This window comes from Aspergillus tanneri, assembly GCF_003426965.1.
Source record: "Aspergillus tanneri strain NIH1004 chromosome Unknown AapTan_8_pilon_pilon_pilon, whole genome shotgun sequence".
Lineage (NCBI taxonomy): Eukaryota > Fungi > Ascomycota > Eurotiomycetes > Eurotiales > Aspergillaceae > Aspergillus > Aspergillus tanneri.
Genome location: NW_022984635.1, coordinates 432,806 through 454,831, shown reverse-complemented (window position 1 = coordinate 454,831; position 22,026 = coordinate 432,806). Strand labels below are relative to the sequence as shown.

Here is a 22,026-nt window from a genome sequence, read left to right as displayed (position 1 = left end):
TAGGTTGAGAAGGGGGAAAATAGCCCACATAATACAATCTATTAGAGACGAAGATTCGTTAAACTCATCACCAGGTCATAGCTTTCCGAAACGTAGGTCGGACATGACCAAAAAGCACACAGCTACGGATTACCTATACTAAAACTGGTATCGACATCGTAGGTATATTTTATACATGGACCGGTGGAGCATTATCACCAGTGGCATCACGCCGGGTCATTTCCATTCATTTTGCGATTGGCCAAGGCTTGCATCCGTCGCATCGCATTCCGATGCAAATCACTCATATCACCCCGTTGCTTCCCCTCAGCGACGGAATTTCCAGCCTTCGTCGATACAGAATTTCGCTGTGCTTGCACGAAAGGGTCCCGATCTTCCGTCCCCGCCGTGGCCACGGGATAGTTCGTCTTCCCCAGCAGTTTCCGTTTGTCATACAAGTCTTCTCGCACATACCCCCGCCATCCAGCCATGGCTGCGTGGGCGTTGACTGGCGCGGGCGCTGGGCTTGGAACTCGACTTGAAACGGACACGGGTCTATTCCCGCTCCATCTCATTGGAGTCTGCGGTATCAGGGAAGCCTGCTGGTGAAGCATGGTTCGACGTTGAGAAAGTGGCATGTCGTCGACTTCTTCGGGAATCGGGAACGTCGAATGCTTGGGTGAGAGCTCAGTGGATGACACTCCCGGACTGGTTCGTGAGGACCATGGATCAGAACTCAATGAAAAGGATGAAAGTCGACTTCGCATCATGCCCTCTCGCACCTCCAGGAGAGGTCGTGGGCCTTTCCATTGTGGCTTCACTTCAGTTTCCTCTTTTGATTGGTCTGTGATGCCTGGACTTAGCGGCAGCAGGCTGTAGGCGCCATTTGTTTGCTCTAGGGCGGAATGGGATTGGGCCGCAGTGGGGAGATACTGGGGGGAATTCGATGTAGAGACGAGAGGCGACGGGGGATGTTTATGTTTGGATCGGGACGATCTCTTTTTAGATTTGGAAGCCTGACGCGAGTGCAAGCTGTTGGATATCCGATGGTCCTCGTTTGCATAACTCGGCTCTCTCCCGAGAGCGGCAAGCTTCTCCACAGCAGGAGGCGGCTGTGCATTCAAGGGTGTTTGCAGCAATTCATCGACACGTACAGGAGCAGCAGCTTCCGATACCTCAGCCGCACGTTCAGGTCGTTCCTCGTCAAAGGGCTGGATTGGTTCTGGTTCCGGGATGTCCGCATCTGTCAGCTGTTTGGCCCATTCGTTCGTGCGGTAGGTTTGAACCATCTTCGAGTTTCGCTGGGGAAGATGTGTCACAGCTTCTGTGTCCAGTTTGTTTCGCTCTTCCTTCTTCGGTTTGGCTTTAAGCTTAGACTTTGTCGGGGACTTTTGTCCCCGAAGAGTGGCTTTATTTTGTTTGGAAGGATCCTTGTCCTCTGACGATAGATCAACCTCAGCTGTCTTAGGACACTTCCCTCCAAATGATATTTGGCTGTTATCCGCTGAGCCACTTTCCCATGTTTTGCCGCTATTTTTCGAGGTAGCCACTGCAGTGGCATCCACTATTTGTTCACTCTGCTGGAGACTTTCTGTAGACTGTTCCTTCTTACACTCATCAGCAACATCCTTTCCTTGTGATGATGATGATGAAGCTGATGAGCTGCGTTTACTCTGGTCGGCTAGAGCATCATCATTTTTCGTTTTTTTGACATCAAATTTTTGCATTGGGCACAGTTTTTGCTCCTCAACTTCTCGTGAATAAACACTACGGTCATCCACACTTTCTCCGGAGTCACCTTTCGGGGAAGAAGGAATTTCCTTGACGACAGGTATCTGCCCTACTGCATTCCCCTTGGCATCTGGGATAGTTTCTGTCGTATTGTCACCAGCCGCTTCAAGTGTATGGTTATCAGACGTAGAAGCATTCTTTGCGTCCAATTTTCCACGCGTGGGTGAAGAATCGTCTTTGGCGGCAACGGGCGCCTCCTCTGTCTGTGAAACAGGTCGCACAATGCTTCTTACAGACGTTGTATCCCAGGAGCATTTTTCAGAAATCTTCTCATAGAGTACTGTACCAGTCTCCGAGCCAACAATGGCGGTCATATCCGAGCTCTTATCATCAGTCATTTGCGCTGCAATTGCACCGTTAACCATTTTGGCTGGAGCCGTATCTCCATCGCCAAGAGGTTGCATGGGAGCATCTTCTTCTATAGTTTTACCCATATATTCCTGCTGTCGTGTCTGGCTGCCCTCAGTAGCCTCGCTTGTATCGGAAGTAACTGAAGAGGCATAGGCAGATTCACCATTCGCTTCCCTATCCCTGCAATCTGAGCACCAATATGACCGCTCGGAAGATCTCGTAATGCTCTCAGCACCTTCGTCCTTCTCCACCTCAATATCCGCAGGACATTTAGCATCACCGGGGAGCTCTGGGATGCTAGGTCCAGTGTTGTTGTACTTGGCCTCCCATTCCAATCGCTCTTTCATGTTATTTTGCTCTAATCGCTTGGAAACCTCGGCCTCAGCTTCGTCCTTCTTCCTCTTCTCTTCTGCACGTATTTGCTCGTCCTTATGTCTCCGTTCTCTGATAACGCGCCAGAGCTTAAGTTGCGAAACAACTCCGAGAATAGTAATGATTACCGTAGCAGCAAGCTCAACACGGATATTGCGAGTCACCGGATATGAATTTGTACCAAGAGGGAAGACGTTATTATTGAGAGCTAGATTATCTTAGACGTTTTCAGGTATGTAAGGATTCCGCATCGAAAACTTACCCCACATGTAAAGCCAGAACTCTTTTAAACCAGCCCGACTAAAGCAGTCAATCCCAAGTGCAACAGCAGTACCTCCAGAAATCCCAGTTGATACTATAAGGCCGTAGGGGCGCGTGTATTGACTAAATGACAGAGCATAAAATACCACCGAGAATGCTCCGATAAACCCACTCTTCGAATCGGTTTCTGTTAGGAGGCCTCCCGGCTTCAGAGATAGAAGCCACATGCTGCTGCAGAACCCTCCTAGTAGACACCCAAGTCCCTCGGTCAGCTCTTTGAAGACAATTGCAAGAGCGCCAAACGTAATCCCCGTGAAGAAAACAGCGACAAGATATGCTCCTTGTATAGCATCACGGACCGGAGGACTCATTACATATATGATGAGAACCTGAAAAAGAGAACAATTAAATATCGCACAATGCGGAATATTTCATAAAGAGACTCACGGTTACTCCTAGCGCGGTCAATAAAGTGGTTGATAGGAAAACTTGAAGCCTATGCAATTATATGAGTATCCAGTCCTTCGCAAAACGCAATAGAAGTTACCGTAAGTTCCGTATCCCGATCAGCGCAAGAATTAAACCGCTAGCGAGGAGGATGATTCCGGCGGCTCCTAACGCAGGTGTTATTGAAGGTTCGAGCGGCAAACCATCAGGAGACGCTTGATCAGTTTCATCTGTGGAAGCTCAGTATTAGAGAATCAAGAATCATGAATAGCACCTACTCTTTGGTGGCGTTGATGTATTCAGCGATGCTACGGTTGTAGAAGTTTGGGTCGTCTGAGTCGACGCTGATGTGGAATTGGACATCGCTGTCGCATGGCTCGCGCTTGCCACTGTGCTATCGGTTGTTGCCGTTGTACCTGCTGTAGTCGAAGAGCCTTTATCTGTTGCTCTTGCTTCTATTATGGCTATCCCTCCATAGTTATTGCGCTCAACATGAGGTATCCAAGCTCCAAGCACACAAAAGTTGGATACCAGACAAGCTAGTACAATAAACAACCGCATGTTAAATGATCCAAGGAGATGAGAAACCTAGACAACAGGAGCAAATGCCAGAGTCAGGAAAAGCCAGAATTGGTACTGTAATGGTGGCCTCCGAGTCCGAGGGGCCAAAAAAAAAAAAAAAAAACCCTATGGCTACTTCTCACATTATTTGCCAGGTACAGTAAGTGATGGGTTATAAGAAGCGAGAGATCGACTGTCACGTCTGACTCAAGACACGCAAGATGGTGCAAGAAACGTGGCTGGAAGCAGTCAAGGACCAAACGACTATGGATAGCCTTCGTCCCCACTTTGCAAGGGAATGTCCACTGAGAAAGCTATCGCATTTAAGCACGACTGCACAGGAAGTAGAAAAAGGCCCATCGTTTAGGAGCCTGCGTATGGAACCAACCCTCCACAACGTCAGAGGCTGTAGATTATAAAAAGCGGATTAAACGCATAGAAGGCGCAAGCTGATCCACTCAGTATAGTGAAGAAAAAGAAAAGTGCGGTATCATGCATGGGAATTAGGATGATCAGGAAACGATCTTCCATTGGAGTCCACCCATGGTGAAATATACTGTACAGTGTTAATTCAACCCTTCCAACACTCAAGGGGTGGATAACTGATTGATCAGAGACCACCAATCATGCCTCTATCTGGGACAACATGTAAGGAATGGCTTATAGACCATAGGAAGAATTATTATTGTCCAGTGAGCTTGAAATAAACGAAGATATCCTGTGAGTGTGGCAATCAGAATTACACAACAAAAATTTGCAGCCCAACGGACCAGGGTGCTCGTATCTTATTGACGTGGTTCATCCATGCAGGATAGAACTGTGAGCACTTCGTTGGCAATAATAGTGAACACTATACGGATGCTTCGTAAGTACGAAGTAGACATTGTCAGCCGTCGTATAGCCGGTGAAGCTGCGCTAGCCAGTAAACTCCAGAGCCTAAAGAATCCCTGGCCAAACCCCGAGAATTGCTGATCAGACTAGCAGTACTAGCTCTCATTAGTTGGGCGGTCCGTGTGATCGGCTGCATAAAACGACAGGTCTAATTATTATTATTATTATTTCGCAATGTTATCCACCTATCAAGCTCTAGATAATGGGCACAATGGACTTTGAGCAACATGTTTCCTTCTCTCAGTGGAAGATGGAAGCGTGGCTAATCTCCGAGCTAGCCACATCTTTCCAGGCACAAATCGTTGAGAAACCCTACCATACCGCATTTAGAATGTAGAGTACACAGTAGCATAAGTTGAAAAGATACTCGCCTGGAGGTACTCCATACACATCGATTCGAACAGGTGTTCCCCCTTGAGTTGCCGCTAGAGGTTCCTTCGATATGCGCCCATTGATCGAGCTAGTCCACGATAGTTTAAGTTTCGAGCATATTGGTTACCGAGTCGCAATAATTCAAACAGGATATATCAATAATAGGACGCACGGTCGATGCGGTGAGAAAACTCAGTCAAAAAATATTATTTGGAGATCATCGATCATGAAGTCTTTAAGCTTAGATTTATGCCTTGCCGCTGATACTACTCCTTGATGAATTTGGAGTTGACATCTCACAAATTGCAAACGCACAGAGAGCTCATTATTTCTGAAGTCGGATCGCTGTGGGCGACAGGCTATGGTTAATACATGCATACATGCATGTCATTGGCGGAATAGGGATGTAGAGAACTCGCTACCAGAGTAGTGGCAAAGCGAAGCGATTGGAAGCGAAGGCATTTTGTAAGGAATAAATATAGCAGCGCCCTCGTAACTTAACCCAAGCAGGAGTCCTATGTCTTACACCAAATAGCAGGGATCAATCGACGTGCCTATCCATTGAAACTATAAAGTAGAGATCACTTAGACGAGAGTGAGATTATAAATGAAAGGCAAAGAAAAAGTAGAGATACTGATTGCATGGTGGACAATGGGAAACACTCTTTGGGGAGCTGTATCACGTGATCTCAACGCGTTATCACGATAATGAACGCCCCAGCTTCCCCGACGACGACGACTTTGGCTTCCGTCCAAATTACCCATCGCTCCCTCTTTTATCCTCTGATCCAGACTATTTCCTCTCACATCGCAATGTCTGCTTTTACAACATCTCTGCGCCCGTTCATGCGCGCTTCTTCTCACCCTGGTCTTTCGGCGCGCTCCTTCAGTTCCTCCTCGTCGCGTTCGGTTGCCCGTATGATCATCACCGGCCGTCTTGCGGCCGAGCCCGAGCTGCAAGCCACCTCAACCGGCCAGGACGTCATCAAATATGCGGTGGGAACCTCCTACGGTTCCCGGGATAATCGCCAGACAAGTTGGTTCCGCATTGCAAGCTTCCAACCCGAGGGCGCTCAGCGTGATCTCCTCCTAAGCTTGCCAAAGGGGTGAGTATTGATTTTCTCTGTGACTGCACATAGTCCATTTATTGCATAAATTCTGCATAGCGGCACCACCAGAGAGCCAAGAAGGGAAAAGGGGAAAAGAAAAATGGGAGTACCCTCACGACCAACGCAATGCTAACTTTTCCCTCCAGAACCTTGGTCTACGTTGAAGGCGACGCAAGCATGCGGCAGTGGGAGGATGCTGAAGGCAAGAAGCAGTCATCCCTAAACATAATTCAACGTAGGCCACCCTTTACCCTTGAGTCAACGAATTGAATAATCCCCCAAGTCTTGAGGAAGCTGACGCACTATTGAATTGTTGTTTCTAGGGTCTCTCGAGGTTCTCAAGCGCCCCTACAACGCCGAGGCAGGCAGCTCCGAAAACTATACAGCCTAAGATTTTCTGGAACTCATGCGGAACAAGAATTTATAAACTGGTACGGAAAGAGATGTTTCTTGGGTTCTCGGCTTTCTTTTCTAGTTCCCCGTTAGAATCTTAATATTGTTGGCGAATGCCACTGTGTGCCTGCTAGGTTTCTTTCTCTCACCATCTTACCTATGTATTGTTGCTTCTGTCATGTATACCCTTGAATTTTATTCTTTTCTCCCCTTCTGTGATGTGACTTTATTTTATTTTTGGCTTCTTTTTCTATATTTATGAAATGCTGTAAGCGTACATATGATTTATCGGCTTGAAATCATGTAGGTATTATTCAGCTGCGGGCTGCTCACACTTCACGCATGCTCGAAGTCCGACATTTTGTTCATCCCAAATCATTAAGAGCTTAGCTTACATGCTTATATATAGGATATTTGAACAGGCTGCGGATGGTTGCGTGAGTTTCGAATATGCTAAGGAACAATTATCCGTCTGTTAAGACAAACAAGTCGCTCTACTATTGGGAGTCTTGACTGTAATAGAAAGAAATTTGCATACACAATTCCAGTTCTGTAGGATTACAGAATAGAAGCAACGAATGAATTACGTAAATGGTAAAACAGGGCGCAGGAAGCAAACTTAACGGAAAAAGCATAAATTTGTGAGAGTCCGCCATTATCGGCCTCGACACCCATAAGAAGTTTATTAAAAGAAGTTACTTACATATGGGTCTCACTCTCTTGACTTATTACCTGTTGCACTCGAATGAAATCCTTTTGGGTGGAGGTCTCAGTGTATTCGTTACTGGAATGGCTCTTAGTAGCGGCCCAGGCATTAGTTGTCACCGTATTCGGAGTATGAAAACCACGAAGAGACAGCATCTTATCATGGCTAGAAGGTGAGCGGCTTCGGTTCAAGAATGGCAGATGGATTTTATGCCATGGCACTTTCTGCCCGTGCCTGTGCTTTTGCGAAGAAACTGTTCCATTTTCAAGGTCCATATAACTATGGTTTGCGGGGTCTGTCGAAGCCAGGTTGCCCACATTTGTTCTAAGAGGAGATCAATTTCTGGCCAGCTTGTATTCATGGAAAGGGGAAATTCTTACCCTGCTGCAGATGACTGCTTTTTGCGAAATAGAAGCCTCATTCGGCTATTCGTGGATCCCACTGCAGTTGACGAAGAGCTATCCGCCGAATTTGTTTGTGCACAGGGAAGACAACAATCCAGTCTTAGATAGCGAAGGATTGAGACGTACATCCGTGAGGCATCTCTGCCACATCCGAAGAAGATAAAGAACATGAATCCAGATGCGATTGGGATCCAGCGGTCAAAGAAGACTTCTCCATTTGACGGAACCTTGATGATTGTGTTCCACTTTGGTCCATGTAGAGGACTCCATGAATACGGATGCCATGGCAGCGAGAGCGTCACATTCATGTAGACAACATAGGCTTGGATCGGGATAATGGCAAGGAGCATGGTAAAAGCAAGTAAGAACAGACGGAAAAACCTAGACTTGCTGAAATTTCTATTAGATGGCTGGAGTATGTCTGCGAATTGGCTGCGGTACTTGTGGAGACGATACAATATCAGACCTAGAACATAGCGTTAGCTCTATACCCGAGAGTGAGAAGAATTAAGGATACCATACTGCAATAGTAGGCGGCAAAGAGGCAGATAACCGGAGGCCACATCCAGGATAGAACCAGGCTCATCCAACTTTCGTCAAAACTGTTGACACAACCAGCAATACCGAACAGCATATATCGGTTTGCCTGGTAGATAATGTGTGCGACCATAGCAATAGTTGGTATAACCAGACAGAATAGAGCGTCCATATAACAATCCTGCCAACGCTGCTTCTTGCTGGGGACGAGGCTGGAACGGCTGGTATTCAGCACACCTGCCAAACCGCGAAATATACACATTAGATTGCCTGGCACAGCAACATAGCTGGCTATCATGACTTTGACTTCGATATCACACAGACCCACACCACTCCACCAAGTGTCAACGTCGTCGTTTGGCCATATAAATGCATTCACGATATTGAAGACATTGAGAATCAGGAACCAGCATATTAGACAAGTTGCAGGGATGTTTCTATTTTTCCAGTGCAGGGCTATCGGAACGACACTAAGCAAGATAGACAACATAGACAGAGCTGGAATGACCGCCGCATTAGCATAGCGAGGCGAATTTGCCTCCTCCATGATCAGTTGGTGGCTCAAATTTGTAGAATATAGAAAGAAGTATAGAACGTATCTAAAGAGTAGTCAACCCGATTTTCGTTTTTGATGTCCCTTCTTGTCAGAAGTCAGAAGCAAATTGTCAGTGCAGAGTGTATGAGCCAGCATCTCTGTGGTTAAGAGCTGGGTAATCAGAAGTGGCTTAGATAGGGATGCTATTCAGAACCAGGTGCAGCGGTGACACTTTATTGATGACAGGAATTAGGAATAAAACGGAGTATTTCTCTGAAAAAAATAAAAAAATAAAATATTCAGAGGCACTCATTTCACTGTCCTAATGGTGCACAATATAAGGGTTGGACAAGGGCCAGTGCATGGTACCGGTGCCAAATGTGGAGGCTGGCCTGCTGCCAGCCAAATAGCGAATGTATTCTCCACATAGCAAGGCTATGTCTTTAGGGAATTGATGGCAAAATACCATCACACAACTATTGACCTAGAAACCTAATAAATATGGGCCAGTGAAGACAGGCGAACAGAGACAAAAAAAGAACCAGGTGGAGCTACTAGGTGCGATTCTGAAGGTGGGCGATTGTGAAGTGTATGGCAGCCCGCGACGATAGACCATGCCGCATTGGGGTGTCAATAGGCCCATCACAGTTTTGGGCTCTTGCTGAGAGCCTGTCTAGTTCCTCCTATCTAGATAACTCCTTGCGGGGTCGGCAATCTCGAGAAGCTCAGTTGAACCCAGAAAAGTGATCTGTGGTAGTTAGATAAAGTATTCCATCCCATTTACGGTTTTGAAACAGGCAGCGACACAGCTTTCCAGATCCGATCAAACAGACTGTTTGAAAACTTCCATCTGTGAATCTTATCCTGGATTATCTCGCATTATTATCTCGCATTCTTGGCCCAGATCCCAGTTCGATTCCATCAGGAAGAGCAGAAGCATGATGATGACGTAGCCGGCGAATGAATGACGTAGCTGTTGTAGAGATAAACTCGTCAGTGATGGTTTCATCTCACCCTCTCTGACAGTTGTTTAAAGATTGAACGCGTAGAATGGTCCAATCTATGTGACACCTTGACCAACCTTGGGCGGGAGAGATGAGGCGCAAAAAAAAAAAAAGAAAAGAAAAGAAAAGAGTCGGAATGCAAGCTAACACGTGAATGAAGAATAGTACTACCTAACTGATGGATGGGGAAATGGTTCCTGTACGAGGTATAATCGGATAGGCGCATATGAGGAGGTACTAAGGCTGGCACTCCATTGTTGGAAACCATATGATCTGCTCGAGGGATAAGTACATTGTTATAGACCAAAGTTGGGTACAGGCTACTACTTGACACATCGGGCTGATGCATCCTTCTCAGAGGGTTAAACATCTCTTCTAGAGTATTTATTATTATGAGACACGCAGCTGGGGGTTTGAAGTCTCTTCTTGTTTTATGGCAACATATCACTGAAACGATAGTGTTTAGTTGTATAGTTAGTAGTTGTAGGGTGGGTACGTTGCAGTGGGTATAGCCTTATCAGGTACAGGATTTAGGGCTAACTTTGGTATTGAATAAGTAGTTGGAATCACAACTTCCTGGTTATTGAAATAATTAATAAATTTCGATGTTTCCTTACGACTAATTAATAGCCACTGCCTAGTCGTGCACCCATCATGTGATGGTGTTCAGCGCCTACCTAAGTTGGAGGAACCGTGGACCTGACCTTGGAAGGACGGCAAGGCCTATTTGCTTGGAGCCGTTCTTTGACATGCCACAGGATATGCAATCCTACCCACCCGGCATGGGCTCTTTCCTCCGACACACACTCACTCCTTCTCTGTCCTCCTTCCTTTTTTTTTGTCTTACTGGTGACCTTTCCTCTACCTGCCTTTCTTTATCGGAATTGAATCAATAAGCGCTGCTACGAGTATCTGGTAGCCGGTTCGCTCGGACTAAATTCACAACCTAGTACCTACTTACTGAGCATGGTTGATTGATTCTTGAAATTCCCCCCTTGACTGCTGCTATGCACCGGCCACCAGGTTCTTCCCCCCAGAATCCTTCCCCTAGCAGCAACCCCCGCGTTTGCTCCCCCGGTTCCATGAGTCTCCGCCATCGTGGTCCGACCCGCTCTGCCACCTACGCCGAGGGTTCAACCGTACCAAATCAGCGACGGAACTCAACCTTGTCCGATTCTGTATCCGAGGCCCGAAATTCGATTCGCTCTTCCACGGATGATCTGTTTTTCCCACGTGCCGCCAAACAGGGTGATGTAGATGTCCCAAATGAGGAGTCGCACTGGCATTCCGCCCCTCTTGGATTGGCTCTATTGCCTGCAATCGCGGGTGTCTTTTTCAAAAACGGGAGCGCGGTTGTGACAGATGTCACTTTGCTAGTTCTTGCGGCCATTTTTTTAAACTGGTCGGTTAGGTTACCATGGTAGGATTGTTCTCTCTCTTCTACCTCGTTTGTTCGACTCTTTTGATTTAAATCCTGTAGAATCGTCGGTGTTTGCTCTAATTGATGCCTCAGGGATTGGTACCGCTCCGCCCAGGCTGTTCGACAGCCTGATAGATATTACGACGCCTCTGATAACTCACCAGAACTAGATGTAGATGAACCCCAATCAGCACCGAAACCTCAGGGAGATTCTGCTGCAGCCGATTCCAAACTTAAGCCACGAACTTCGGATACCGCTTGCGTTGCCTGGAAAGAGCTTCAAACCCACGAGCTTGCAGCTCTCGTCTCTTGCTTTGTCTTTCCAATAATCGGAACATGGCTACTCCACACCATCCGGTCCAAATTATCGCGTCCCTCAGAGGGGTTAGTTTCTAATTACAACTTGACTATTTTCTTACTTGCCTCGGAGATTCGGCCATTCTCTCATCTTTTGAAGATGGTACAGGCACGAACGCTTCATCTCCAGCGCATTGTCGCGTTGTATTCAGAAGAAGAACATAGCAGGATAGACCCTAGTCGAATCTTTGATCTTTCGAAACGTCTCGAAGAGCTTGAGGCCCATATTTCAGAGGCCGCAGCAGAGCGCCTTTCATTGGAGTCTTTGGCTCACAATCAGTCGGCTGGAACGTACAACGATACGCAGTCCTTTATCTCTCAGGTAACTGCGGAAGTTCGGAAAGGGATCCAGCCAGAGATCGATGCTCTGACGCGTGCTGTTCGACGCTACGAGAAGCGCACGGCCACCACAACGTACCAGACAGAATCAAAGCTTCAGATTTTAGAAACTCAGGTGCATCAGGCGATCTCCCTCGCGGCCGCAGCGCAAAGCACCGTCAACCAACGACGCCGTGGCCTCGTACCGGCAATTTTCGACCGGGCCTATGCAGCGGCTTTACTTCCAATTCACCTTTTTACGTCTTTGGCGTCTCTACCCCTTCAAATAGCGACGTGGTGCTTGCAATATTGTAAATCACTCTTAACTTCAAGTTCACGTCAAGAACGCCCCAAGGGAAAAGCGCCACAAGACAGGAGGTCGCGGTCCTCAAAACATCCGAGAGGAGTGCCTCCGCAAGAGCAAGCGGAGCTAAAAGGGCTAAGATCTATTCGAGAACATAAGGGATAGCCTAGAACTAGAGCGTACACAGAACACCGAAAGCTAGGGGAATCCTAGATTACCATGCAGACCATGCAGACCCCAGAACATCTTATTTTGCGATTATGTCACTCGTGAAGTGACAGGCATTCGTTTTCTCTTTGTCGGTGGACTTGTAGGAGTGTTTGGTTCTTTTTCGGGTTACTGCGTTCGGTATGGCGTTTCTGTATTGCATGGGTTGTTGATGGTATCCTTTTCTCGATTGTTTATGTGAAGTTCCGGGAATAATTTGTATACATACTGAACAAGTGGTAAGTGTATTATTGTTTTAGTGTTTTGTCTTTATAGTGATTTGCTTGTTCAGAAGGAATTCGGAGCACCCTGACTAGCCTAGGTGGAAGATAGCTCATTGAAATGGAGCGCCGTAAATAAATTCGGTGTCCTCCTTTGGTTCTTGTCTGAGAAACTTAATACAAACTCTCATTTCTTGTAGTGTCAACCAATTCTGTATGCACTTTTTTCTGGTCCGGATAGTAATAAAACACTCAGGAATCAGAGAAGTACCATATATCTCTCAGTTTCCTCACCTGGTGAACTGCCCTATCCAAGTAACAAGGGTAGTATATGTAAGGAATACCCTTCATCGCTTGCTCCTTTGCACTGTACAATCATGCACACTCTGAGCTCTTTTCGTTCCTGGTGCTCTGAGTCCCAGCGATATAAGATGAGGTCTGAGAATGGAGCCCATATGGCCGGGCAGCTCTGCAACACCGCGTACACTCCTGGCATTTTCTGAAACCCCCTATTTTACCTGAATTCCAGCTTGCTGGCACCGTTTCCTCCTACTATCCAATGTCTAATATCTGCCCCAAAGTTCCTCGGATTCTGTTCATCCGCTCTTGAATACCACCGTTGGCAGCGACAGGATTTGCTGAGGAGCGGCGCCATGAACTATGATCTACGTGCCATTGTATATAGTGGATCAAAACCAGCTATCAATCCATATATAAATGTGAGGTGAAGAGCATGCACTCATCCATGTCTCCATCTAGAGACTCCTGGCACGGGCTCCTTCGGGTTCGTGTCATAGATATGGGAGTGCGTAGCAATATATCGTCTAATGTATTTAAAGTGCTAAGTTTTCAGGTGAGCTTGGAACTCGGATGTGTGATTTATCTCCAGAACGTCGCCTATATGGTCAGGTAAAGAGGCTACAACAATTAGCGAAAGGCACTTAGCGAACTCCTATACATCTGGCATAAATTACCAAGCAAACTTGGCAGCAAAGACGCTTCTGAATTCATGCATTCCATGGCGATTTGGAAATCTTGCAGGGTACTAAGCGCAGCCTAATGTTTTGCGAAATCCTTCATAGGAAGAATGAGATAAAACGTTAGTAAACCCGTAGTAGATGGGGTTCCACCCATCAAATACCTAAACACACATGAGTACGAAGTGGGTTTTATAAATTATTGGTAACCTGGATCAACTTGGAAAAGACATATGCGCTAGTTACAATGTCGAGAATCCTGGTTGTGGCGAAGGATAGCGTAGAAGGCAAGTTCTTCACTGGCTCAAATTCCTGGAATCTATGTCTTATGTTCCAAAGAATTAAATAGACTGAGCGATTAAGATTTAATGTTGACCCCCTATTTCCAGGGACCTTGTCTTATTTTAACCCATTTCTTCTAACCACTTGTATTCTATGGCTTAAGGTTCTAAACAGCCAAGAATACGTTTCCTTGGGCAGAAGAACACATCCCTTTCCAAAGGACTCGGAATATTTATGCATAAAAAGTAGTGTTCCATCCAAGTCTTGAAACTTGGTGGTACATCTATAGAAGAGCAGTCTCTCGTCTTTGTCCAGAGGTAGAAAAGAACAAGGGGTGATAAGATGAAAAAGAGAGAAGTTGAAGTGTGACAATAACGTAAATATTAACTAGTAGAAACCATATTATTATGTAATTTGGCATCATGCTTAGGTATGATTAGTTGGGGCTGGGTTACGTACTGTTTGCACATTGCACACAAGTTCACAGCAAGTGAATATTTTTATGATCTAAGTATGTGGAAATAAGGTTATAAACGGCCTTAGTAACAGCCATTTTTAGGAGCTAGCCCGCGGTGTCTATCAGGTCAGCATCACTACACGAGATCTTCCGGGTAACTCCAACATCGAATACACATCGCCCTGGGCTGGCGCCATCTGTCGTCCTATTCCAGCAACCCTCCCAAGCGATCAGTTGAAGCTCACGCTCATAAGACCCCTTGCGCCTCACATGGCTTCAGTCCAGGGGGTGACTTATACAAGCTTCGTGGCGGATCTCAACCTCTACTTGGACCATCTGAGGAGCCTGGTTGAAAGCCATGGGATTCGGTTCTATTAGGGAGGCCTTCTTTGTCCGCCGTGAAATGTCTCTTCAAGAGGGTGATTCTGGCAAGATTCAGGCCGTTGTTAGCGCCAGTGATCAATTTGTCTTTGTCTCCAACACCTGCTTTGAGATAATCGCCCACAATCATGCAGACGGTTCCTCGACGCTCATTGTTCCAAGACCTGATGCCGGTGGAACTATTCTTTTGGGGGGGGGGGAACAAAGGAGCCTCACACTGTATGTCCATCTGATCAATATTGGTCCCCGCCACCCTTTCCTTTTCAAACTGTAGTAGTAGTCTACTGAGATCTCAAGGTCCAATACTATTTCCAACACGGCGACAGATGAGACTCTGAAGAGTTGCAAAGCTCCACTCGCAGATGGCCAAAGACGATCCCCGGTTTCTGTCCACGCATGCCTTTGACATCTTGAAGGTCACGTAACCCGTCGTCAAGAGACGGGAGACTATGTTTGGAGAGAGAGGATTTAATAATACAAGACACTGCGGAGGATGGTTTCAGTAACGTACAAAAGACGCTTCCTGTGGTTCACTGCTATAGTGCAGGCAGTCTTGGCTTCAAAATTAGCTGGGACATAACCAAGAGGGTTGAAGGCCTCATAGCTACAGTCCAGTATCCTTGATTATTGAAAGAGGATGCCGGGAAAGGTTGTCTTGGCTATTCTTGCTATTTAGGGTCAACACGCAGTACTTATCTTTGTTAGAGTACAAGATTTACAGAGGAATCACCTTCTAGCGCATTCCACTCCTTTAGTACATCGTTGGATAATGAGATTGTGAAACAAATCCAGGGCTTTCATTCGCTTTATTTCATCGCAGTCTTAATGTTTGTTCCGCACATGAAAGACAGTGTGAAACCAACCAAGCGTGCGATAACCATTATGCAGACGTTTCAGAATGCTCTGGGTTGCAAATCATGCATTATTCATGTCTATATTTAACTTCATCACTCATATGGCCTTTTTGTGTCTAGAATAGTATGGAATTAGTTGGTCATCGGCTTAATTCCATCATGGCTCTTCATTCAGCCAACAAAGCCTACACCCAGAGACGCGATAAATAGAGTCGACTGCTCACTTTCATTCAGCATTCCGAGACATGAAAGATAGGTACAACCCAATTCAGCATCAGTTTGCAAACTATCTTAACATTTTCTACTTTCGTCTGTTGTCGATATATCTTGTTTTTCATCGTAATCACCACATCTATCAGGTGTACCCTCACTTTCAGCAAGAACTAAATCAGACACCATGCCGAGAAGTCCAAAGTCCAAGCCCAAGGCTGTAGCCGCCAGGGACCGTCAATTCTGGTCCTGGACTAAGATCAACAATTTCCCCAAAGCGCAAAAGGACGACCTTATCGCTCAGCTCATGGATCAGCTCCATGAAGATGGTCATCTCACCCTGGATCTTCGATCGATTCAAGCCCAGTATACCATGGAGGAAGGCATCAGGCGACAGATTGAGCGGATGCCGCCTGCGTTCCGGGCTTTGCATACGCAGAGAGGCGCCGAAATGAGACGTCGCTTGAGACTTCTCGTCAGTGCTAGGAAGAGGGAATATCTGGCTGCCAAGGAGGGAAGGAAGAAGAAATCAACGTCTCCAAAGCAGTCTCCGAAGCAGTCTCCAAAGGGAGAGAGGCGGCGGGCGCAACCTCAGCAGACACAGCCTGCGCAGGCCAAACCTGAGCAAACCCAATCTGAACAGAGCCAACATAAACAGCCTGAACTCTTACCGACGGAGCCCGCTACCGAATCCGAGAAGGAGCAACTTCAGCGAATCAAGAAGGGCTCGCCAGACGCCTCAGGTGATCGGTCCAAGTATATCCGCGACGACAATATCTTTGTGTACGGGTCCGAGGACGACGTCGACAACTTGCTGGAACTCCGAGTCTTAGAGCTTTCAACTCTCCATCCTGAGAAGCAGCCGGAAAATCGCATTCCCATTAGCACCATCCAATTCGAAAGGTTTCAGGAATTGGTGCGTCCTCTCGGATATGACCCGGAGAAACATGATATCTGCTTCTTGAACATCGAAGTTCGTAACAGACGGCAGACGGTTGTTGTAGATTCCAAGAATGGGGTCATCAGTGGTCTTCTGATGATGCAGATTCGGGGAAACCCAATTGAGTTCTTCCTTAGGGACAAGGAAGAGGGATAAGTATGAATTTTATTTATTCGAAATGGTACATCCGTTAAAGGAGGGGATAAGGCGAGGTTCAATATGAGGGTTAATTGCGTGCTGTCGTACCAGTATTTGCAGGTGTGTGGGATTAAAGTAGTAGTTTGGAGTTGGTGGTTCAAAGTCTATAATATGTTAGTTAGGAGTTCTGGCTTTCGTCATGTTAACATCTGGCTCAGTCACTGTTCTTTAGAAACGAAATGCTCATCATCTTATTTGCTCTATGAATCTTCATTGGTACACTGTATAGTCATCCGAGCTCCATGAATAGACAGAATAATATACACGTAGATTCCAATTCTATAAACTGGGTTCAGAAAGAGAGGTGGACCTCCGGTGCCAGTCAAGGAAGAAAGTGGACAAATATGTTTCCATTATGAAACCCCTCCTGATGGCCCCTTGTTATCCACTCCCATTGCCTTCAAAAATGGCTCTATAATACTTCGCTCTCTCTCCTCTAACGCCCGTCGGTCTTTCTCTTTGGCTGGTACAGAAATATCGGTGGAAATGAGGACTGTGGAGAAGATCCTCGAGAGAACCGATTCGACGGTTTGTCGTCGGATGCTCAGGGAGTTATCAGGGTTTTCTGCTGCGCTCGAAGCTGCGAAGGTGAGTGTTCTCCGGCGAAGGTTGCCGCCGGAAATAAAAGACGATGCCGCTGATGCTGCACTTGGAGTCGATGACTGGCTATTGATGGATATTTGGGTGGGTGAGGTTGATTCTTCCCCAGATAAAGTCGACAAGGAATCCCGCGCGGGTATGGAGGATGCTGGGGCAACCTCGTTTACAATGCGAGCGAGCATAAATGTAACAAAGGTAAAAGACACACTGTGTACGGGAGAGTATGCGAGGCTCTCTAGGACCCAGGCTTGGGATTCTTCCCACGTTAAAGGCGGCGCTTTGGATTTTTCCCGAGCAAGAATATGTTGCTCTAAGTCAAGCCAAACCGACGCCGTGACGATCCCATCTTTTAACGAAGATAAGAACCCTATCAAGGTCTCACTCAAGATTTCTAAACGATGAAGCGAGGACACCTCCGGTGCGAACACAGTGCTGAAGGGTTGGCTGGTGTCTAATGCCTCTCGGGCAGACGCTAAAAGAGGACTTCGTTTTTCCCTGTCCTTCAATGTCCATGTCTCCGGTTCAAAGGGCCACCCAGGCCCATAAGGGTCTGTGAGCCATGGCGGCCTCTCATCGGACTCATCTCTTGTCATGCTCCATTCAGCAGTAGCACGCTCCGCCAACTCGGATATTGCCTCGGTCAAGCGGAAGAGCTCCCGAGGGGCCGATAGAGGAACGTCTTTGTCTCTGTTTCTACGTTCAGATACTCTAGTAGGCGACAGGGTGCGCGCTCCTGCCTCTGGCATGAGAGTAAGATCTTCCAGCGTGCGACCGAAACACGTAGGCAGCCATTTTCCATACACGGGGATGAAGTGGTCACGACCACTAGCTACTCGAAGGACTAAAATATCCTCGAGGTTGGCTTTTCCATCGTTCAACAAACGCACCAGCTCGATATCCCTAACATAGGCCGTGACCACAACATTAGCGAGCTCTCCGGGAGACAAAGTACACTTATGTTTCGACAAAATATGCTTCTCTGAAGATTTAGAATCGTCGCGGTGGGGTGGCTCGACTCCATACTCAAGCCAGGACATCTCATCGGCCGTCTCTGGCTTTTCAAGTGTAAAGGTCGCGGGCACGCCACTAGTGTTTGCGACAGTTAGGTATCGCTTGACAGGAACATCAAAAGGGATGTGACCAAAATTGACTGCATCGGGATCTGCCTGTGATTCGTGCTCAATCATACCAACACCATGTCTGTCTACCACAACTGTTAGGCTAGGTCGAGACTCGTTTTCTGCTCGGTCTAATTCACGGACCACATCTTGATGCACCTTGGCTTTCAAGTGTGGGATTACCGATTCAAATGTCAGGGTAAATCCAGCAGCTAGAGGTTTGTGGTCGGAGGAGAGGATACCCTGGCGTGAAGTATAATAATCAAGCCGGAGAGCCTCCTCAGGATCAGGTTGAGACTCTGATGCCATATCACTCGTCTGATCTTTCATCAAATCATTTTCATCCGAACTATCAGCACCATCAACGTCCGGGTCGTAGTCAAACAGAACATTATCATCAGCGGCAGCTACATCAAGGCCCCTGGCTTTCATTTCGTCGTCTCGTTTCCTAGAATCGGCCGCCTCTGCAAGTAGTCTCTCGTACTTCTCTTTGTCCTGGTGAGTCCTATAAAGAATCCGGTCGCACCAGCTTGGCCCTCGCTGCTTCTCACTAGAATCGAATTTGGCCACGCTGCCCACATCATACTTATACGTGGGCAGGAACGTTATGTTCCCCTCCCGCCACCCGTCATGGAATGCTTTCTCCTTTGCCTGTTGCATGCCTAGTTGATCATGTGGCAGCAAGGAAGAGATAGTAGTCTGGAGAGACGTAGGGTCTGCGTGAGGGTCGACATCTTCATCCGAAATGGAAAACGGCGCTGCCTGGTCGTTCTCGGATTCTGCATGTCGGGAAAGTACTTGCCGCACATCATCGCCTGGAATGTCCTCGAGTCTATAATTGAGATCGCCAAACCAGAAAGCAAAATCTTCTTGGCCAATACTTTCCGTAGGTCCATCCCGGAGTGTAACGTCGGGATCGATCGGGTCGAACTTTGCGCGTCCAATTATTTGCGAGGCATCCCAGTTCCGCCGGTCCAGGCTGCTTTTATCCGACCCTGCTGCTAAATGACAGTTGACAAAGACTAGACTCGTGGTTTCCCCTAGCAATAGGCGTGCCGCTACCCCGCCCTTGTTGCCCATGTATCCTAGGAGCCCTGTCCCTACATTAACGCAGCTGACGGACGACACACTATCGGCAATAGAAGGGGCCGCATATATCAACAGTAACAGTCCCACCAGCTGGGTTTCCGCGACAAGTTGATAGCCCGATGGAAGCGCCTCTTGCACCGCTTCCTTCCACTTATTTGCGGGTGCCGGATCGACATATGGTCGCAATGCTTCCGCGGGAGAAGATACATCCACGATCTCTTGCAACCCCAGAACATAAAGACCAACCTCATCAGGTTCAGGCCCAAGAGATGAAGGCGCCATTCCGGTGTTATCGTAGGCTCCTCCTGATTTTGTTTCAGACCGCGATTCAAGGTCTGAGACCCTTACCCCAGAGAGTTGTTCACATACGCCCTTCCGTTTTACAAACCAATTCCCGATGTCCTCCTCAGTGCCAGGGATGGCCGCCACATTCCATGATCCCACTTTAATATTGATCGACCGCTGGCGAGTATATTCGGATTTTCTCGCTTTGACAGCTCGAGTAAGGGAGGGTGGGTCGAGAGGAATTTCTGGCGAAGAACCGAGGTTCTCATCATCATTTCGAGATTCGCCTGACGCCGCTCCGGATGGAGACTGCGAGGCAGGTGAGTCGCTTTTGGAAACCATGCTGGAAAGACGTTATCAAGCGAGAGGCGAATCCTCGCGCATATTCCGTAAACGGCTGTTCAGAATATTATATTCTCCTGGCCCTTGCTCTGAGGATGTCAAGAGGTCGGCCTGTTCGACTATAGTAGTAGTGAGACAATATGGGCAAAGGAGCCAAGACAAGACCGGAATCAGGGTGTAACCACGGCCAGAGTAATCTCGAGTAGGACGGAATAGAGGCTGCAGATCCCTCAGACGTTCAGATTCTGTCCAAGCATTGCGCGCGCCACGGAGAGGAAGTATAAGTAGGAGGACGGAAGTCAATGACGACAAACGAGAGTGGCGCCAATCGACGGCACCAACTATTCTCAGACACGTCCGGTTCTACTGTTCCAGAGAACCGTCGCAGTAGAATACCAACCGATGAAGGTGATGTCCAACGCTGCGTTGCAGGAGATGACCGGACGAGCCGTGACTTGAGGCCATTTGGAAGGACGTTACCTAGCGGGGCCCGACCGCTTCCCAGAATAGCTCTGAGCTTCATCACCTGAGCCGAGCTCTTCGTCTCTTTCTTCCTCACTCTCTTTCTTTCCTGCATACAATCGAGCTCCTCCCCGTCCCTGTCTATATCCCTGTCTATATCATATCGAATCCGACTGTTCCTTCGATATCATTGCGGATTCCCACTCTCCACAGCCTCGCTATTCTTTACCTCCACAATGACGTCCCGCAAACCCCGGCGACCGAACACTATCAACAATCACCGTCTAAATACCCAACAGGGTGCTCCGCAGCCCTCGGATTACGAATCGGATTTTCAGAACTATTTCTCTGATACGCAACAACCGTCTGATCAACAAGAATCGTCCATGTCCGCCCCTCCCTTGCGCTCCAACGAAGAGTTGAACCTCGCCGTTCTTCGCCGTCATAACCCCTCGGTAAATACGATCCTGTCACTGGCACCTTATGCGGTCGTCTACATATTCAGCCCAGCTACGCGACAATGGGAAAAGAGCGGGGTTGAGGGCACATTATTTGTCTGCCAGCTGACACAGGGGAATCTGGGGGAGGAACGATATAGTGTTTTTGTGCTCAACCGGCGAGGACTGAATAATTTTGATGTCCTGTTGACCGATGGTGAGAATGTGGAACTCACAGAAGAATATGTCATCCTCAAGACGGATTCCAACAATGACACGATGAACAATAACAGTGTCACCGGCTCCAATTCTTCCAACAATGTCAGTGGACCTGACAAGAGCACTGCCCTACGAATCTACGGCCTTTGGATCTACTCCGAACCCCCGCCTAACTCTACCGCTGAAACTCGTAGCATTAATGCTCAGATGATTCGTGAATGTGCTGTTCATGCAGGCCACAGTCTCAGCCTAGCGCGTGAGCGACTGGAAGCAACCCACCAAAATGGTTTGCATGTTGCTGCTGCTACCGCCGCCGCTACAACCGCGGGAGCTCCTCTCGATGAGGAGCCGTCGAGCGTTCCTATGGGTCGGCAGGTCTCCCTCAAGGATCTCTTCGGGCAGCAACGGGCACAAGATGACGGATGGAGCGTGAGAGCACATAGCCTGGGTCCAGAAGATTGGATGCATCAACCTCAGTATTCGGGAATGGGGGCCCCAGCGCCAGGACCACGGCCACAACCACAGTCAGATGTACTTGGCGATCTATTTCGGAGGGCTGGGCTCGCTTATCAGGGTGAGAATTCTTGATCGGGTCCGATTGGGCGGGGTCGTGTGTTTCGGTTCTTTCCTATTCG

The 22,026-nt window shown here is 47.6% G+C and overlaps 7 protein-coding genes across 7 annotated transcripts; 4 read left to right on the top strand and 3 right to left on the bottom strand.

Annotated features, from left to right (window-relative positions):
* Positions 1-206: 206 nt before the first annotated feature.
* ATNIH1004_010772 (TMEM198/TM7SF3 family protein) lies at positions 207-3,564 on the bottom strand (the record flags this gene model as incomplete). The annotated part of the gene is made up of 5 exons (XM_033575340.1): positions 207-2,701; positions 2,756-3,143; positions 3,202-3,250; positions 3,302-3,431; positions 3,480-3,564. The coding sequence occupies 5 exons, from the start codon at positions 3,562-3,564 to the stop codon at positions 207-209; spliced, it is 3,147 nt and encodes a 1,048-aa protein (XP_033421195.1).
* Positions 3,565-5,838: 2,274 nt separating this feature from the next.
* Positions 5,839-6,525, top strand: RIM1 (single-stranded DNA-binding protein; the record flags this gene model as incomplete). The annotated part of the gene is made up of 3 exons (XM_033575339.1): positions 5,839-6,131; positions 6,281-6,369; positions 6,458-6,525. The coding sequence occupies 3 exons, from the start codon at positions 5,839-5,841 to the stop codon at positions 6,523-6,525; spliced, it is 450 nt and encodes a 149-aa protein (XP_033421194.1).
* A 701-nt stretch (positions 6,526-7,226) lies between these two features.
* STE3 (pheromone receptor) lies at positions 7,227-8,721 on the bottom strand (the record flags this gene model as incomplete). The annotated part of the gene is made up of 3 exons (XM_033575338.1): positions 7,227-7,557; positions 7,614-8,103; positions 8,160-8,721. 3 exons carry the CDS (start codon positions 8,719-8,721, stop codon positions 7,227-7,229), a joined length of 1,383 nt encoding a protein of 460 aa, XP_033421193.1.
* Positions 8,722-10,720: 1,999 nt separating this feature from the next.
* ATNIH1004_010769 (uncharacterized protein) lies at positions 10,721-12,277 on the top strand (the record flags this gene model as incomplete). Its single annotated transcript, XM_033575337.1, has 2 exons — positions 10,721-11,115; positions 11,227-12,277. The coding sequence occupies 2 exons, from the start codon at positions 10,721-10,723 to the stop codon at positions 12,275-12,277; spliced, it is 1,446 nt and encodes a 481-aa protein (XP_033421192.1).
* Positions 12,278-15,888: 3,611 nt separating this feature from the next.
* ATNIH1004_010768 (uncharacterized protein) lies at positions 15,889-16,797 on the top strand (the record flags this gene model as incomplete). The annotated part of the gene is made up of 1 exon (XM_033575336.1): positions 15,889-16,797. One exon carries the CDS (start codon positions 15,889-15,891, stop codon positions 16,795-16,797), a length of 909 nt encoding a protein of 302 aa, XP_033421191.1.
* Positions 16,798-17,192: 395 nt separating this feature from the next.
* On the bottom strand, positions 17,193-20,273 carry ATNIH1004_010767 (phosphatase family protein; the record flags this gene model as incomplete). Its single annotated transcript, XM_033575335.1, has 1 exon — positions 17,193-20,273. One exon carries the CDS (start codon positions 20,271-20,273, stop codon positions 17,193-17,195), a length of 3,081 nt encoding a protein of 1,026 aa, XP_033421190.1.
* Positions 20,274-20,971: 698 nt separating this feature from the next.
* ATNIH1004_010766 (Dcp1 family protein) lies at positions 20,972-21,979 on the top strand (the record flags this gene model as incomplete). Its single annotated transcript, XM_033575334.1, has 1 exon — positions 20,972-21,979. One exon carries the CDS (start codon positions 20,972-20,974, stop codon positions 21,977-21,979), a length of 1,008 nt encoding a protein of 335 aa, XP_033421189.1.
* Between the last annotated feature and the right edge of the window lie 47 nt (positions 21,980-22,026).